This window comes from Choloepus didactylus, chromosome 14 (assembly GCF_015220235.1).
Source record: "Choloepus didactylus isolate mChoDid1 chromosome 14, mChoDid1.pri, whole genome shotgun sequence".
Taxonomy (NCBI): Eukaryota; Metazoa; Chordata; class Mammalia; order Pilosa; family Megalonychidae; genus Choloepus; species Choloepus didactylus.
This window is the reverse complement of record NC_051320.1, coordinates 56,011,430-56,030,985: the sequence shown is the minus strand read 5'-3', so window position 1 is coordinate 56,030,985 and position 19,556 is coordinate 56,011,430. Positions and strand designations below refer to the sequence as shown.

Genomic DNA, 19,556 nt, shown 5'->3' with positions numbered 1-19,556 from the left:
CTTGGACCTTAGGAAGCTGCTGTAGTTACCTGTTAATGCTGTCATTTGCTATCTGGATTGCACAGTCTATTTGCAACACTGTTTTATAATCCACATAAGCTCTCCGATACTGCTCTAAAGTTTCATAGGCCACTGCTCGTCGTAAGAGAGGTTTGATTGAGAATGGATGAAGTTCCAAAGCCCTAAAGAAGACAAAAATATTATGAATCAATTTTTTGACAATTACTCTAAAAACTGAGTATAATACCCCAGTACTGGACTCCCAAATACGAACATGTCTGATATTTCACCTTGGGGACCTGGCAACATACTAGAAAAGCAAACACGGAGTAGCATAGCAATGAGATCTGTGGTTGCTTCTTTTTAACCAGTACCAAAGCACTCTGGCATTGACTCTTTCCCCACTGACACGAGTTCTCCCGCAGCAGGTAGCAGGCCTCACCCTCCTGTATCAGGCCTCACCCTCCTGTATCCCTTAACAAAGCCCAGCATGGCACAGGCACAGTATAGGCTTTCAAAAGAGTCTTGTTGTTGATGGGTTAAAAAAGAAAATTATTATTTGCATTCATTTAATAAGGCACCTTAGCACAGAACCATAAAACCTTGCATTGAATTTTGAAAATCAGCTATCTAAAATTTAATACAACTTATTACAATTTTCTTGCTGCAAAAAGCTTAAAAATATAACAGAAGGGAAACAAAGAACTTAGCATACCGTGATTTCATATAAGTTCATGTATTCATGAATTTTTACCTTGAATTTTTTAGTCTATGATGTGTTTCTAGTATCACTGAAGATACATTTCAAGGTTATGTCCTTTTGGTTTTGCTTGAAGTAACTGTTTAAAGCTACTTCACTATTTAATATACTTCTAAAATAGAGCATACAATCAAAAGATTGTATTTTTGAAAGAAAACCATCGTACTCTCAGCTTTAACACAATGAACTAAAGCTATAAACAAGTACCCTATGTAGAGATCCTATAAAGAGCCTACTTTCTATAATCTACCAACCAATATCTGCATCAGACTGTCTACACTGGTGACTGTAGGTTTGTTCTTTTTGTTAACTCTTTTGCTGCCAGTAGATTATGTATCAAAAATTTAACTTGCTTCAGGGAAAGCATAAGTGACGGCTGCTTTGCTTAACTTGTTTTTTTCCCAACAGTCTTAGAAATCCATTGTCTATTCCTGCCTACCATGCCGTGGCAAGGAGGAAACCATGTTGGAGTGCCTCCCATGTGCAAGCCCCTGCTTACCTTCTCATCTAATCTCACAGCAAACCTGCAAGGTAAATATCAACATGTTCATTTTGCAGGTGAGGAAACTGAGAGACACAGGGCACAATCTGCCCAGGTGTCAGTCCTTTTGAATTTAAGCTGTAGGAAGGCAAGTCCAGTCTCTGTTTTGAGGACTTCCATAATCCCAGTGCCGAGATCAACACCTGGGCCACGAAACGTACTCAACAAACACCTGCTGAAAGAACCTTCAGTGTCTGCACTCTTTCTACCACAAACACATACAAAACCACTGCATGTAAAATAACTGGGAGACATTTGTTTCTTCTGTACCATAGAAGCTGTTCTAGAAATGTTGCTAAATCTAATTAGCATCATTTCTCTAATAAACAACCAATTTCGCACTGCCTAGTTGTTAGGCTTGTGGGTGATTCTAATTATCTTCTTTGTGCTGTACTGTGTGTTTTTACATTTTTCTACGAGTAAGCACTGCTTTTGTAATTGGTACAAGTTACTTAAAAAAAACATTAAAATCAAGTAAAAATACTTATACATTGTTAAACAGATCCTTGGGCATCAGGATCTATCACCAATGCCACTGCCTTAAATCTAGCTTAGTTTAATGCTTAGGGGATATTAACTACATTATAGATTCTAAATACATGTCCCTCTCACAACCACCTAATGACCTCCACTTCACAGCAGACTTCCAAAGCCCAGAGTGCCATTTATCCAATTGAGATGGACCAGAGTCAGCCTTGGAATCTCAAGCTGAGTGAGAAGATGCATTGAATTTTCAGCACCTCCCAACCTAGAAAATGTGAGGTTTTTCCCCTTTGAACTACAATCTGAAAATGAATTCAAGCTTATGAATGGAAACACCATTAAGGAAAAAAAAAAGGGGGTAGTGGGGGAAATCCATTCATAAAAACAAACAGAAAACTTTTAAACCATAGCTTATAAAACACACTATCTATTCAAGGTTAATACCATTAAGACCATAAAGGGTCTTCTAATTTCAAGTCTCTCCGAGAGTAGCAAAGATAAGTAAAAGAAGAGAATTACTAGGCGTCATTCATTTGTACTTAGTCTGTCCAAATATCCTCAAATGAAAAGGCAACAAAAGATATTTGGTAAGGCTTAGATGACTAAGAAATGCTCTCCAAGAGAATGGGAAAAGTAAAGATGTTTTTGCAGATAAAAATTATGAAATAAACAGTAATTTCTAGAATAATGGTTTTCAAGCTTTTGTTCAGGCACCATAACCCCTCTTCATGTTTCACCTTAAAGCCTAAAATTGAAACATGAAGATTCTGCAGTGAGGAAAGGGGCAGAGCCTGGAATCCCTTAAGCATCCCTTAAGCATCCTCCACAAATACCAGGAACAGTAATTCCCAAAACATGCCCAAGGAAACACTGATGCACCTTTGAGTGGGCCCCAGGAGTTCAGACATTTAAAATCATTTAAAACACTAGCTAGGTGAAATAACAGACACAAAAAAGGACAAATACTGTATGAGTTCACTTAGATGAGATATCAAGAATAGGTAAATTCATAGAGACCGAAAGTAGAACAGAGGTTCCCAGAGTTGGGGAGAAGGGAGGATGCTGAGGTATTGCTTCAAGGGTACAGAGTTTCCGTTTGGGATGATGAAAAGTTCTAGAAATAGTGATAATAATCACACAACATTGTGAAAGTACTCAATGCTCCTGAATTTGTACACTTGAAAATGGTTGAAATGGTAAATTTTAAGTTATGTATATGTCACTACAATAAGAATTTTTTCAAAATCAAATAGTAGTCTTTTCCCAAAATGCATAGAAAGTTATTTTCATAGGTAAAAGACTCCCCCTGTCCCTTATTTTAAGTTTTGCCCATGAGTTTTTCTTTTTAAATGTTTGACCCCTGCCACCACTTGCCTGATAAAAAGGGTTTGTGGAACATAAAACAACTCTCCAAGGAGCAAAAAGAACCAAACGATAAGCTAAACTATAGACTTCCTTTAAAATGTATGCAATCTTTTTTAAATGAAGAGAAAATATTTTCTGCTAATGTTATTCTTAGCAGAAAGATTTAAATACATCCATATTTCAACATGTTCTTAAAAGCACGCCATTAAAGAAAGTTTGGCTTCTCTGGCATTTAAACAAGTTTGAGATTCACTGCTCTGGAGAAAAATCACCCCCTACTAGGTATCAGCTCCTTGCCCCTTATTCTATGACTCCTATGCTGGCGATCAAAGAAAACACCTAAGTAGGTCGGTCCCTATGGGGGTCAGCCCTGACCAGCAAAGCCCGATTCCTTGGCCCAGAACCCAGCTCTTATCTAAGGATGCCTTACCTAAACCAACCCTCACCTCCCTCCACTGCGGGCCCTCTCTCATTTTCCCCTAGGACAAGCCCCCATTCTAGCCTCACTGGACACCATGGATAGAGCCCACCTTTATCTCCCTCCTGAGTCTGCACTGAAACACAGCAAAGCTTAGCCAGTCAATGTCTGCCTTCTTAAATGTACTCATTTAAAGATAAAGTTAGTTCACTGTTTTGCAGCAGCCTTAATTCAACTAACTTAAGAGTCTGGAATTCTCTCACTGCAAAAGACCTCAGACAAGTCTGAAGGGTGATGAACACAGATACTTGTGCTGAAAAGGTTCCTGGCTGCATATCACAAGTGCCTCGTGTCCTGCAAATGCACATGGTCTTGTGGGTTGTTACAGATAGCGGTAAATGTTTAACAACCAGCTCTCCAGGAAAAGAAAAAAACAAAAAAGAGCCAAGACTATCATGTTTGTCAATTTTCATGGCATTCACTCCCCCAAGCTACCAATTTGACATCCACCAACTCACAAAAGCCTGAAATGGTAACAGTGAGCTAGTGTGAGCCAGCACAACAGTGGATGGGGTCTAAAGTCAAGCCAAATATAAAAAAGTCATATTTTAAATTTGAATATGTAAAACTGGCACAAATCCAAGTGTCTCCAGGCCTCTTTTTTTATGCTGTAGGCACAGATATTAACAAGCTTGTACCCATATCAATAACCTGAAGCTGCCAATAAAAAAAGTAATAAATTGCTCACTTCATAAACAGGGTAGCCACATAATATATTGTCCAAACCAGGACTTCTGAGAGTGAAAAGGGTGATATTGATAATTACACTGGATAACAAGAATAAACCAGGACTGTCTGTCAAATCAGAACACGACATCCCATTTTTTAGATGCACTAATAGTAGCTTCTTGGCAAAAGGTTCCTAGAACAGGCTTATTCTTAATGGTAAAAGAAAAAAGTACTTTTTATTAATGTTTTTATTAATGTAAATATATTCATCTATCCCAGTATGTAACTTATTGTCTGGCAGGTGGGTATAGTGCTTTGAGGGATACAAAACTGTATACAACATGTTCTCTGTCCTTGAGAACTTTAAAATCCAGAGCCGTGGATGACGCAAGTCCCTACAGGTGTGACAGAGTGCTAGTGCAGGTGTTAACAGACAAGCAGAAGACTGGGAGCTTTCTCAGGCTGGGGCAAGCAAGGAAGTGGAGAGGAGGTGGAAGCTGAGCAGAAATTTCAGAAGTTAAGATGTACACAAGATATTCAAGACAGTAAGGACCACCTGGGCAAAGATGTCAAGACTGGGGTAGAGTGAGTGTAAGGAACTGGGCCAGTGTACCCAATGGGAGCAGAAAGCTTGTTTTGCAGGCAAGTGATAACAGAGGAGTATGATTATCTGAAAGACAATACTGAGCCATGGAATGCCTGTCTGAAAACAGTCTGAGCAAAGTGATGCTTCAGGAAAAGTTATTTTGATGCCACAGTGGAATGGAGGAAGCCTTCTCCAGTAGCCTAAGAGTGATATAAAAAGAGCATGAATAGGGTGCAACAGTGAAAATGAAAATTAGCTTACAGAATCCTTTTATAACTGTCTTCAAATGTTAATCAGTTAACCTACCTTAAAGCTGTTTAAAAAAATTAGACCTTTATGCAGAAAATTTTAGCAGCATATTAAATATTGCATTTATCATATTGAAATTATAGAAATCCCTTGACAAACCTGAAAACGCAAAGTTTACCTGTTACAATCCTGAATGCAGCCGCTGCAGTTTCCTTCTTTCAGGTAACATGCTGCTCTATTTGAATATAAGATACTTAGATCATCCGCACTTTCACTTCCTAAAATCACATTTAATTAAATAGGGTTAAAATCATTAGAAAATCACAGTTCACCAGAATTAAAAGACTGAGGTCTCCGGTGGCACTGCAGTCCTACAGACTGCTAACAAAGCAGAGCTCTAGGAAGCCAAGTCGGTCCCCGCACTGGCCACCGAGAGGGACAGCCCATCAAGAACAGAGGCAAACGTGCCTCACCCGGCACATGCAACACATTCCACGGTATTGCTCCCGTCGGTCAGGTCACGCACGGCCCTTAGTAACCAGGAAGGAATTCACAGAGCTCCTGTCATTCAGGAGGTGGCCGGCCCCTCTCCTGCGGTGGCTTTTAAGTCCCGTGGACCGCGGCCAGGGGGTGGAGGGGTGTTTTGATAAATCGCAGAGCTCAGCTTACCTGCAGGCTCCAGCTGTGCTATCGCCGCCGAGTACTTGAAAGCCGCCTCCGAAAACTGCCCGTTTTTAAACAGCTCGTTGCCCTGGCTCTTCAGGCCGGCCGGGGCGACCGAGGCAGAAGGCGCGGACGCGGCGGGCTCGGGGGGCGTTTCGGCCGCAGCAGGGTCCGCAGCGCCCCGCCCGGCGCCCGGGTACCCGTTGGCGCCGCCCGCAGTGGCCGGGGCGCACGGCCGGCCCAGCTTGTCCGCACCAGACCCCCGCGTCCGCTCCCGCCGCGGCGCACCCCTCTCCCGGCGCTGGCCGCCCTCCCCTTTGCCCGAGAGCTTCTTCTGGATTTGCCCATGGCGCCGCGGCTCGTCAGCGCACCTGGCTCCGGCCGGCTCGGCGGCCTCTGTGGGGAAGAGGATGCGGAAAGTGAGTGTTTGCATCATCAGGACAAACTACCGCGGAGGCCGCGGGGGTGCTCGGCGGCCAAGGCGCGGCCCGCGGGTCGCAGCGGCGGTTTCGCCCGGGAAGCCGGGGAGGGCGCCGCCCCCTGGGGTGGAGCCGTGCAGTTTCCGGCACCTCCCCGGGGGACGCCAGTCCAGAGTGACTGAGCGCCGAGTCCGAGTCAGGGTCCTCCCGAGCCCCTGTGTCTTCCGTGGACACAGTTCTAGGACTACGACCTGAGACCAGCCCCATATTTAACTCTTTAAATGCTGAAGCACTTGGGGCATGAAAACCGGCATTTCGAAATCATTCTCTAGGATTCTAGGGAATGAAAGAACAAAATTATGTTCTTTTCTTTCTTTCTACAATTTGTGAGTGAATGAATGAATAAATAAAGTGACCCAGAACTTGAAGGAACCAATAATTGCACTCAGGGTACCTGTCCCTTATATAAGAGAGCTGGGAGAAAGAGCTCTTTTAGAAATAAAAAGTACAGTCGAAAGTGCTTTTTTTTTTTTTTTTTCCAAAATGGTGTTTTACGTTCCCATTTAAAAGTGGATTTAGCAAAGAAGAAATTCACATAAACTAGGCACCTAATTTAAAGCTTAGAGTGGAACTTATAAAAAGACATAGTAAATTTCCCTTTTAAATGCCTTATTCAAACTTTAAAATTCCTTTGATCTTGACTGAGAGATTTGAGGTATTAATTATAGGTTTAATAATTGATTATTACATCTACTGTTTTTTTTTCTTTTACTATATAAAGTCTTTAATCTTTAATACAGTGAAAGACAACACAGGCAAGTTTAAAGCATAATGAAGAGACAATATTTGCAACATTATAAAAGGGACAAAGAATTAATATGTGCATCTATAGAGCCATACATTATATGTATATTTTTCCTCTCTCTCACATGACAAACATTGCAATAGAAAAATGGACAAAGGACATTAAAAGGCATTTTACATAAAAAATATTGATGTGAAGTGATGTGCAACATTAAAACAAATCAAATGTAATACAAATTAAATTCCAAGAGACTATTTTTAAAAGCTTACAGAATTGCAAAAATTTAACAAGGTTAATAATCTGGTGTTGGCAAGGGTATACCTTTTGGGAAGACACTTTTTTCAACTATATGTACCTTATACCTAGCATATTAGAAATTAATTTGTAGAAATACCCCAACAACCATACAAAGAGAACCTGTCAGTTCATGAAAACTTTATTCTTGCAATAGTTAAAAATTAGAAATACTACGAAGGAATAGAAGGGATTCAAGATAATTCTGAGTTTTAAAAACAAACACCCCCACCCATCCCCCAAAAATGGTAAAACAGTACAGGTAGTAGTATAATTACATTTTTGGTTTAAAAAAAACACAAAACAATAATATATGCTGGCTTATGTGTGGGAAAATCAAGTTGGAAGAAATGTACCAAACCTTTAATATTGTTACCTTTAAGGGACGAAATTATGGAGAATGTATACTTTCTGTTGTAATGTATTTCTGTCAATTGTTTTAATTATTTAACCCTATATGATTTTTAAAACTGAAAGAAAAGGCAATGATTTATACATCCAGATTCTGAGGATGGTTTCTAATTCAATGTTAACATTGAAAAGAAGGTATTTCAGGAACAGAAAGAGTCCTTGAAGATCATCTAAGCTGTTTTTTAAACAGTACTTATCTTTTAGAGACCCTTATTGAAATACTTAGGGATTAAATGAGATACTGATTGCTTCAACTTGTGGGTGGGTGTGTTGACGAAACAAGATTGGCCATGAGTTGCTAAGGGGATGAGCTGGGTAACTGTTACATGGAGGCTCGTTATACCATTCTCTCCACTCTGACGTATGACTGAAAATTCTTTTAAAAAGTTAAAAGTAAAACCAAAAACAAGTGCTACCACAACTCTAAAGAATACTACAAACAATTTAATTCTCAATTAGTACACGTAAGTATTTGTAAATGTTTATCAATAATTACCCTGCTCTTTCCTTAGTAATATTTTGCTTCTGGAATTTTATGGCATGGTATAATACATTTTAATAAAATAAAAATTTCAGTTTTAGAACATATATTCTATATGGGAATGTCATATTTGGTAGAAAGCTACTAGTAAAGTTATTCTTCTTACTAAGTACCGAAAAAGTAATGTAACTTTTGTCACCACCAATTAAATACTTTTATGAAATAGGACTGTTCTAAAACAATTAAACCTTGCAAATGTACTAGTCTCCAGGAAGGAAGTCCTAGAGGAAATTCTGCTAATTAAAATTGCAATTTTAGTTTCCATTAAAAGGAGAATAAGACAACAGAAGATGGGTTGGTAAGACAAATTATTTCTTAATGTCAATTGAGCTTATTTCAAATGAGATAATATATCTACAAGAGGTTGGGTTCAGTACAATTCTGTCTTTTCAATTCATTTATCTAATTCAGTCATCTTGATAATAGCCTCATGGACTTCATTTTCAGAGAAAGAATTCTGTAACAAACAGCCTATGTAACATGCTGATTACTGAACCGTAAATTCTAATTAACTTGAGCATGGCAAGAGAATTTTGATAAAAGTCCTAGAATACAAATATAGTCTGCTTATACTGGAATAACTTACATAAAAAACCCACTGCATAGTCTCCAGACAAAACAAGTGAGTCAAAGAGATCTAATTTAAAGAAACAAATGAGAAAATTAAAATCATAAATAATTTATTTTTCTGTCAGAGTTGATACAGTTTTAAACAGCAACAAAGTACACAGTGGTAGAAAACTGGCACAGAACCTACAAGCATTTCAATCACAATAAGGCTGTCCATGCTCTATTTCTTCAAACCTTGATATCCATTTTCTACTGACCAACTTGTTAAAAAAACCTATTCTGACCTTAAAACACACACTCACTCTCTCTCTCTCTCACACACACACACTGAAATTCCTCCTTTCAATTACAGTATGTTGAAACAACATCTACTGTTTTTTATATGAAACCGATGTATAAATATTTCTTTGATGGGTATCATCAATATTTAAAACAGAACAATTAATCTTTTCAAATCACTGGTAAAAAGCACTTAAAATAGACTTTTAAGCTCTCTCTTGTAACAAATATTAATCTGATTTCTAAAGGATATATCTTCCATCTAGTTTCATGAATGATAAAGTCAGGATTTGAAGCACAAAGACAGAGGAACTAGAAAACCACAAATATCTAAATGAACATCAGTGAACGATCCTCTTAAGGCAAGCACTGAGTATTAAAAACATACTAATAAAGACTTCTATACTTGACTCTATGAGCCATTCAATTTGGATCAACCAAAAGGAGTTTAATTATTAAAACAATAAAAAAATCTTGCTGAAGAGATAAATCCCCAGTTTGGACCCAGTAGGATTATTAGAGCAAGTCTTCAGTATTCATCTGGCATCTGCTACTCAAATCCCAACCCAACACAGAAACGATGGAAGCACAAATCAGTGTCAGCAGAAACAATGGATCTTTTCCTTCTCCTTGTATCACATCCCCTCATGTCTGACCTATACTATTACTAATAGATAGCTGCAGTTCCTTTAGCACATAATATGGGTTAGGCCCTTTACATACGTTATCATTTTCCATTATCATTAATCCTTGTACCAAATATTACTATCCCCATTTTACAAGTGAGGCAACTGAGACACAGGAAAGAAGCACAGAGAGCTAGAAACCAGCATAACTGGGATTTGAACTAAATGCAAAGCCTTAGCCCTTTCCCTAGGATTGAACTGTCCCTGAACAACTCCAGCAGTCTCTGGGGAGGTAAGAGAAGCTGGAACGTTAAAAAGACCCTGTCAGTCTGTGGGACTTCCCAGGCAGGGAGTAGCCTGACCAAGAGACACTGATTTGGGAGTTGTGAGCACACAAAGGTTCATTAACATAATAGGAGTGGATGGGTCACACAGAGCCTCCAAAGGATCCCTGGGAATATTTACATTTAAAGGATGATCCTAGGAAGAAGAATCTCCAGGGAGATGGGGGGGTGCCTAGAAATGACAGGAAGATCAGGATGACTTACTGCCTCAGACACCAAGAGGAAAGAGTGTTTCAAGGAGAAAAGAGAATCTCTCTGACCCAATGGATGTAAGAGAAAATAGATAAATCTTTCTTCCTGATGAGAATTTTTTAAAAGTAGGTGGTAATTTAAAGTTAACACACACACACACACACACACCTTTCAAGCAAGTATTTCTGGCTGACTTAGGAGTGTACAGCTCAGGAGTTATGCTCTCTGCCTGAGTTCCAATCCTAGATGACTCATAAGTGGAGAACTGAGCCTGGTATTTATCCTTTGCATGCCTGAGTCCTGATCTATAAAATAAAGCTGATAGTGATGCCTGTATCATAATGTAGGTGATATCTACGACACAATTAGCAAAGTACCTGGCACACAGTAAGCATTCCATACACATTAAATAGCAGCATTAAGTGTCCAGTGACAGCCCCCTGGCCCTGGAAATTAAGACGGTTGAAGGAAAAAAAAAAAAACAACCAGCAAACAAGAAAAAAAAAAAGATGGTTGGTTGGTTTGGGCTTTTGGCCTTTTTATTATGGAAAATTTTAAGCATACAAAAATAGAGAGAATAATACGAAAGACTGTATGCAGTCCTTACCCTCAGAAAGCATCAGTACAGTTTTTTTATCTGTAATATAGGAAAATTAAGGCCTTCTGAAGAAAGTTTAGTGTAAGTCTATTTTAGTTTATTGTTCTGAGGATTGAATAAGTAAAGGCTTGGCCGAAAGTAATCAGTAGTTATTATTTTGGCATACAGTTAACTAATTGTACTTATTTTCAAAATACTTTATTCTTTTAGTTGTTTTTCATTCTCTCCATGTTCTTTCCTCAGGACTGGAAAAGTCCTCAAAGATTTTGAGAAAATTTTTTTCCTAAAAAATGTATGCCAATGGTTCCAGGTAATTGTTGATGCATTTTAATACTTTGTGTTGATGTTTCCTCTTAGAAGTATTTTTTAAATAGTGTTTTCTAATTAAAAAAAAATAGGAAATAGGAAAATATAAAGAAAATTTAAAGATCCACTGTTTTAACACTGTTAATACATTGAAGTGTATTTCTTTCATGTACTTTTATACACAAGTATTTTAATAAAATTAAGATCAGATTCAATATGCAATTTAGCTTAAATTTTATGAGCATATTCTAATATCATTATATTTAATAACTGCACAGCCTACCATCCTATGATATACTATAATTTATTTAGTCATTTTTCTATTGTTCGATTGTAAGATATTGCCACTATTTCACTATTATAAATAATGCTGGGATAAATATTCTTGAATATAAGATGATCTCTCTATTTTCTGGGGTAAATTCCTAGAAAGCAAATTACTTAGGTACACATTATGAGCATTTTTAAGCATAAAGTACTCAATTACTGGTGAATCACCTTTCCAAAAAGCTGTGACAATTTATACTCCCACCAGAGATGTATAAGAATGCTTATTTGGATTGGAAAACTTGGTATTAATAAGATGGCAATACTTCCCAAATTCATCTACAGAGTCAACACAGTCCCAGCTGGCCTAATTGCAGAAAGTGACAAGCTGATCCTAAAATTCATATGGAAATTCAAGGGTCCCTGAATATCTAAGACAATCATGAAAAAGAACAATAAATTTGGAGGACTCACATTTCCCTGTTTCAAAACTTTCTATAAAGCTACAATAATCAAGACTGTGTGGTACTGGCATACAGATAGACATACAGATCAGCGGAATGGACTAGAATCCAGATTCTAGAAATAAACCCCCACATTTACAGTCAATGGATTTTCAACAAAGGTGCCAAGGCAATTCAATAAGGAAAGAAATCTTTTGAACAAATGGTGCTGGGACAACTGGCTATCCACGAGCAAGAGAATAAATTTGGAACCTACCTTACACCATACACAAAAATTAATTCAAAGACCTAATGTAAGAACTAAACCTATTAAACTCTTAGAAGAAAATGTAAGAATAAATCTTTATGACCTAGGATTGGGCAATGGCTTCAAAAGGAAAAATAGATAAACTGAACTTCATCAAAAATAAAAATGTTTGTGCTCAAAAGACACTATCAGGAAACAGAAAGACCAACTACAGAATGAGAGAAAATATTTATGAAATCATAAGATTTCTACTACCCAGAATACAAAAAGAACTCTTTCAACTCAACAATAAAGACAACCCAGTTTTTAAAAAATGGGCAATGAATTTGAACAGACATTTGTCCAAAGACAATATACAAATGTCTAATAAGCACATGAAACAATGTTCTACATCATTAGACATTAAAAAATGCAAATTAAAACCATAACAAGATACCATGTCACACCCACTAGTATGGCTATAATCAAAAAGACGGGCAATAATACGTGTAAGTGAGGATGTAGAGAAACTGGAACCCTCATATATTGCTGGTGGGAATGTCAAGAGGAACAGTTTGCAGTTCCTCAAAATGTTAAACATAGAGTTACCATATGACCCACCAATTCTACGCCAAGGTATATACACAAAAGAACTGAAAACATATGTCCATGATTCCTTTTTTTTATTCAAAAATAACCAAAAAATGGAAAAACCCAAATGTCCATCACCTGTCGAATGGATAAACAAAATGTGGTATATCCATATAATAGAATATATTTAGCCATAAAAAGGAAGGAAGTATTAATACATGTTACAATACGGATGAACTTTGAAAACATTGACTAAATGAAAGAAGCCAGACACAAAGGCCACGTATGGTATATGACAGTTAATTTCATGTGTCAATTCGGCTAGGTTATGGTTTCTAATTGTTTGGTCAAACACTGGCCTACTTGTTATGTGAAAGATATTTCATGGATGGGATTTGCATCTACAATCAGTTGATCACATTTATATTCAACAATGGAGACTGCCCTCAGCAATGTGGGTAATCTCATCCACTGGAGGTTTAAAAAGCCAGAACTGATGGTTTCAGAGGTCAGAAGAATAATTTCTACCTCACCTTCAATATTGTCTCTGCTAAAATTTAGAATCAGTCTCAGTCAGCTTCCTCTGGGTAATTTGCACTAAGGAGTTCAACATCAACTTTATCAGTTTACAGTCTGTGGCCTGCCCTACACAGTTTGGACTTGCCAGCCCCTATAGCTGCGAGTGCCAATTCCTTATAATAAATCTCTTAACATATATTCTCTGCAGAACCCTAATACATTGTATAACTCCACTTATATGAAATGTCTAGAATAGGCAAATCCATAGAGACAGGAAGTAGATGAGTTGTTGTCTGGGACTGGGTGGAGGAGTGAATGGAGAGTGACTACTAATGGATACAAAGTTTCTTTTTGAGGTAATGAAAATATTCTGGAATTACTCAATGGTGAAATGAATATACTAAATTGTGACTATACTAAAAACTACTGAATTATACACTTGAAAAGATACGAATTACATCTTAATAAAAAAAGAATGCTTTTCCACCTCACCTTTGCCAACAAAGGGAACTCTTTTTTCTTCCATTTTACCCAGTTTGATAGGTGAAAAATTTATTTCAATTTCAATTTGTATTTTTGTAATTCACAATAAAAATATTTATTGATAATTTATATTTCTTCTTATGCTTTGCCCATTTTTCCACTGGACCCTTCATCTTTTTGTTTTGTAAAATCTCCTCACATGACAAGATTATCAACCTCCTGCCATTTCACTCATATGTCATTTGCCTTTTAATTTTATTTATGATGGCTGACATATGGAGGTTTTTCATGTTATATAATAAAACTCATTCACCTTCTTCTCTGTGACTGTCCATGGTTTTAATTCAGTAATCTGTCCTCTTATTCTGACCCACACCCCCTGACCGCAGCCATTTCTATAACAAGATAAATATTTCTCTATATATTATTCTACTGCCTGTAAGTGACTGTTTAATTTTCTTATATTTCATTTTTAAGGTGGAAATAAGCAACAGCACTACAAGGGAGGTGGGATGCTTTCTTTCTCTGATTGCTTTTTACTGTAATAAGATGGATGGAATAAATACCAAAGTCTCTGACTGCTACAGGTGTATGATGACGGCCACTTCTTCCAATGACTTCTAATAAGGAGGGAAACCCAGATAGATGGGGAGCTTCCAAGAGAAGGCCCAGCAACTCAAATCCCCAGATCTAATCATCCTGGTCACAGGTAGACATTCCTTTATACTAGTCCTTAAAAGGACAGGAGAAGAAAGCCTATCAATTTTCTGAACTTGGTACCTGACACAGAGTAGGTACTCAATAATTGTCAGCTATTTAAATTAAATCTGTTGGTTAAGTTATACCTCAGTCCGGATGAAGTGGGCTAGGCCACCCTGAGTGGGAGCCAGCAGAGGAGCAGCTGTGAAAGCATATCAGCTGGGATTACAAAACATTAATTGCTGCATTTTGCTATGGTCCTCAGGGCTCCCCGGAACATACCCCATAATGACTAAGAATTCTTTCTTGGAATGTGGTGAGATAGGAATCAAATGCAAAGATTCCAACTTGATAACCTCCCTCCTGGGCTTTACCAGTATTCTAAAAGTATCCTGCATTTTTCCCCCTAACTTCAAGGCTCTAGGGCCTCTTTTTTACACTCTTTTTGACAAGGTAACTTGGCAGAGGTCAGTATAAGCTAAACTGATTTCAGTTCATCTTAAAAGGATGACTGTGGGTTTCCAGATATTTACCCCCACCCCCATCTTCATTTGTTTTCCTGATAAAAGGGAACTTGCTGGTCTTAAAATTTATGTTCTATAAAGACACTTTTTGTCTTCTGAATCTTATACATTTTATATCTTCCCTAACCTACAAAATAATTATTGGGGGTCTGAATGACAGGATTAGAAGTGGTTCTGTTAAAAGTTCTGGCTGTTTGAAGATGTGCATGGGAATACTGCTTTTGTATGACACTGACCTTAGGAATAACCATCTAACTCAGAGAGTAACATTTCATCAATCTGTTAAATTATATTAGACTACAACAATCCGAGATTTCTAATCTTGGAGGCATCATTACTGACTTTTTCTTGATTAGCCCTTTCCTAATTATCTCTATTTGTGAGGAAGGGCCTTTTAGTTCCAAAAATGATAACACTAGTCTTCAACTGCCCCAAAACATAATTTCAGCCTCTGAGAAGCGTTCTTGTTACAACAACGGTGAGCACAAAAGAGCATAAACACTGAATTATACTTGTTTCTTTGACAGCATAACCTACTGATGTTCAGCCCGGGTTTTATAGAATCTATACTTTCTTAATTGGTATGTGATCATCACCCCTAAGAGACAAACTTTGGCTTTTGGTCAGAACTACCATCTTGCATAATGGCCAAAATGACAAATATAAAGGCAAAGAGGAGAGGCACCTACCTGCTAGATGTTTTCTAGGCCTTTTAGAAAGCAAGCAGTTGTTCTTTTGGCCACATATATGCAAATCTACAAGAAAGGTGATACTTTAGACATCAAGGGAATGGGCACCATTCAAAAAGGAATGTCCCACAAATGTAACCATAGCAAAGCTGAAAGAGTCGATAATGTCACCCAGAATGCCCTGGCATTGTTGTAAACCAATAAGTTAAGGGCATGATTCTTCCTAGAGACAATATATATATTGAGCATATTAAACTAAGAGCCAAGATGGCCTCCTGAAACACATAAAAGGAAAATGATCAGAAAAACAAGGAAGCCAAAGAGGAAGGGACCTGGTTTCAATTGAAGCACAAGCCTGCCCCACCCAGAGGATCACACTTTCTCAGAATCAATGAAAAGGTGTCTGAGCAGCTAGAACCTATTCTTCATGAATTCAGAGCATAACAGAGGAGACCAATAAATAAATAAAAGACTTTCGGATTGTTAAAAAAAGAGAGAGAGATAGACTTTGGAGTCATATAGATTTGGGTCCATATCCCAGTCATGGGACTTAAAACCTATACAAATGTGGGAAATAACTTAACCTTTTTGAGCCTCCATTGTCTAATGCATAAAAGTATGGATGGTTATAGCTTCCTTGAGAATTAAATAAGTTAATCTATGTAAAACACTTCCATAGTTCTTCAAATGTGCTAATCATTAAAAAAAAAAAAAAATGGTAGTGAGAAGGGCAGTTCCGGTCAAGACGAAGCAAACACTCTCCATCCTGTCTCTCCAATTATACAACTAAAACCCTGGGACTCAGCCCATGGAGCAGCGATATGAGGACAAGGAAAAGAATGTCAGGGGAGTCCCTGCTGCCTTTCTCTTTCTCTGTCCGCTCCCTGCTGGATTCTTGATCAGACACAGTTGTAGGCAATAGAATGGGGGAAATAAAAGCTTGGATTTCTTGTCAGAGGAAGAGGCAGAGAAACCTCTGGGAGCCCAAAAGTGGTGGAAGAATTGTGGAAAGGAAGAAGCTCAAGAAAACAATTGCATAAAATTGTATACAAATTCTTGGGCTTACCCTCAGGAGACCAATATGCATAGATCTGACCCTAAATATCATACTACAAGCTTTGAGAACTAAATTACAGGCAAAGATGATTGCCCAAGACTCAGACTGGATAGCACACAAGTGGGACAGATCCAAATAGCAATGTAAAGTCTTTGAAAACTGAACTGACATTGGAACCACAGTCTACAGAAGTCAGGTAAGAAATTATTGCCTAAAGCTAACTAGACTGCCTGCTAAAATCAACATTCTCTACAGGATTTAAGCAAGAACCGAAAGTCACATAATATAATATTCAGAATGCTCAGGATGAAATCCAAAATGAGTTGGCATATGAGAAACTAAGAAAATCTCAACATCTCACAAGAGAAAAGACAATCAACAAATGCCAAACCCCAAATAAGGCAGGGGTTATGAATTCTCAGACAAAAACTTTAAAGTGGTTCCAAGAAATAAGGGCAAATATTTTTGAAATGAATAGAAAGATAGAAAGCATTGCAGAGAAATATAAGATACAAAAAAGAACAAATGAAAATTTTAGAATGGAAAAATATAATACGTAAAATTAAAAATCCACTTGAGGGGTTTAATAGCAGAATGAGATAATAAAGAAAAAAATCAATCAACTTAAAGATAGAAAAATGGAAATTATTCAGTCTGAACAATAGAGAAGATTGAAAAAAAGTGAACAAAGCCTCAAGGACTTGTGAAACAATAATTAAAATGTCTAATAATTGTGTCAAATGAATCTCAGTAGGAGAGGAGGAATCCTGTGGCCCATTAAAAATTTTTGAAGTAATAATGGCTGAAAATTTCCTAAATTTGGTGAAAGAAATAAACTTATAGATTCAAGAACTCAGCATAATCACACCAATAGTCAACAATAGGGGGGTATATGGGGGCTGTATTTTTTACATGACCTTTAAATAAATGTGCAACTTCTCTAATTAAAAAAAATTTTTTTAAACATTATGCTAAGTGAAAGAAACCAAATATAAAGTACTACATATGGTATGATTCCATTTGTATAAAACGTAAATATAAATAAATCTATAGAGACAGAATTAGATTAGTGGTTATGTAGGGTTGGGGAAGGATAGAGGATAAGGGGTATGGGGTTTTTCTTTCAGAAATGTTCTAAAATTGATTGTGGTGATGAGTGTACAACTCTGTGCTTATACTAAAAGCCACTGATCGTATACTTTGGATGGACTGTATGGCATGTGACTATATCTCAAGAAAGTTGCATTAAAAAAAAAAAAAGGAAAGAAAGCATACACCAAAGAGGATAAATTCAAAGACTCTACATCTGGACAAATCATAATCAACCTGCTAAAAAATAAAGACAAAGAAAAAACCTTGGAGGCAGCTATGGCAAAACGATGCATCATACACTGAGGAACAACAATTTGAATGGCAGCACCACATCATTTGAAAAGTGCTGAAAGGAAAGAACTGTCAACCAAAATTCAACATCCAGCAAAAACATACTTCGTAAGTAAAGATGAAATAAAGACATTTTAAATGAATTAAGAGAATTCATCTCCAGCAGATCTTCTTTATACGAAAGGATAAAGGGGGGCAAGATGGAGGATTGGTGAGGTGTATGTTTTAGTTACTCCTCCAGGAAAGAAGGTAGAAAGCCAGAACTGCGTGGACTGGACACCACAGAGCAATTTGACTTTGGGCATACTTCATACAACACCCATGAGCACGTCAAACTGCTGAGATCAGTGAAATCTGTAAGTTTTTGCGGCCAGGGGACCTGCGCCCCTCCCTGCCAGGCTCAGTCCCGTGGTAGGAGGGGCCATCAGCGCTGGGAGGGAGAAGGGAGAACTGCAGTGGCAGCTCTTATCGGAAACTCATTCTACTGATCCAAACTCCAATCATAGATAGACTGAGACCAGACGCCAGAGAATCTGAGAGCAGCCAGCCCAGCAGAGAGGAGATAGGAATAACAAGAAACAGCAAGAAAAGCCCAAAAGAAAAGTGGACGCTTTTTGGAGTTCTGGTGAACATAGAAAGGGGAAGGGCAGAGCTCAGGCCCTGAGGCTCATATGCAAATCCTGAAGAAAAACTGACCTCTCTGCCCCCTGGACTTTTCCTTAAAGGCCCTAATTGCTTTGCCTCTTAGCATTTCAATAACCCATTAGATCTGCAAGGAGGGCCCTATTTTTTTTCTTTTTCTAAAACAATTACTCTAAGAAGCCCAATACAGAAAGCCTCAAAGACTTGCAATTTTGGCAGGTCAAGACAAGAGCAGAACTAAGAGAGCTCTGAGACAAAAGGCAATAATCCAGTGGCTGAGAAAATTCACTAAACACCACAACTTCTCAAGAAAAGGGGTGTGTCCACTCAGCAGACTGGGCGCCTCCCTATACAGCCCTGTAGCCCAGAACCGCCCCGGGGGGACGGCACTCACCTGTGACATAGCACAGTCATCCCTCAACAGAGGACCAGGGAGTGCACGGCCTGGAAGAGGGGCCCACTCGCAAGTCTCAGGAGCCATACCAAGGACTTGTGGGTCAGTGGCAGAGACAAACTGTGGCAGGACAGAACGGAAAGATTAGACTATTGCAGAAGCTTTAAAACTCCAGGAACACCAGGGAGATTTGATTCTTAGAGCCGCCCCCACTCCCTGACCTCCCAGACACATGCCCCATATACAGGGCGGGCAATACCAACTACACACGCAAGCTTGGTACACCAATTGGACCCCACAAGACTCACTCCCCCATAATGCTTGCTGATAGTTGAGATGCTTACAGATGCTTGGAGATGCAAACAGAAGGATGTTTGGAGATGCTAAGCTAAGAGATTAAGCCCATATTTTGCCCGGAGAAGCTAAGAGAGGAACGAAG

General features: G+C 38.3%; 2 protein-coding genes across 4 annotated transcripts in view; one reads left to right on the top strand and one right to left on the bottom strand.

Annotated features, from left to right (window-relative positions):
- RNF19A (ring finger protein 19A, RBR E3 ubiquitin protein ligase) overlaps window positions 1-1,634 on the top strand; it is a 157,616-nt gene extending 155,982 nt beyond the window's left edge. Inside the window, exon 11 of the mRNA XM_037802955.1 lies at window positions 1,169-1,634. Within this exon, the coding sequence (XP_037658883.1) occupies window positions 1,169-1,545 (377 nt within the window). The 3' untranslated portion in view covers window positions 1,546-1,634. The remainder of the gene's footprint in view (window positions 1-1,168) is intronic.
- SPAG1 (sperm associated antigen 1) overlaps window positions 1-19,556 on the bottom strand; it is a 146,334-nt gene that overhangs the window by 20,859 nt on the left and 105,919 nt on the right. For all 3 annotated transcript variants that reach the window (XM_037802947.1, XM_037802946.1, XM_037802945.1), the window contains 3 exons: window positions 5,801-6,190; window positions 5,310-5,409; window positions 30-182 (listed from right to left, as the gene is read on the bottom strand). In XM_037802947.1, coding sequence (XP_037658875.1) covers window positions 30-182; window positions 5,310-5,409; window positions 5,801-6,190 — 643 coding nt within the window. The remainder of the gene's footprint in view (window positions 1-29; window positions 183-5,309; window positions 5,410-5,800; window positions 6,191-19,556) is intronic.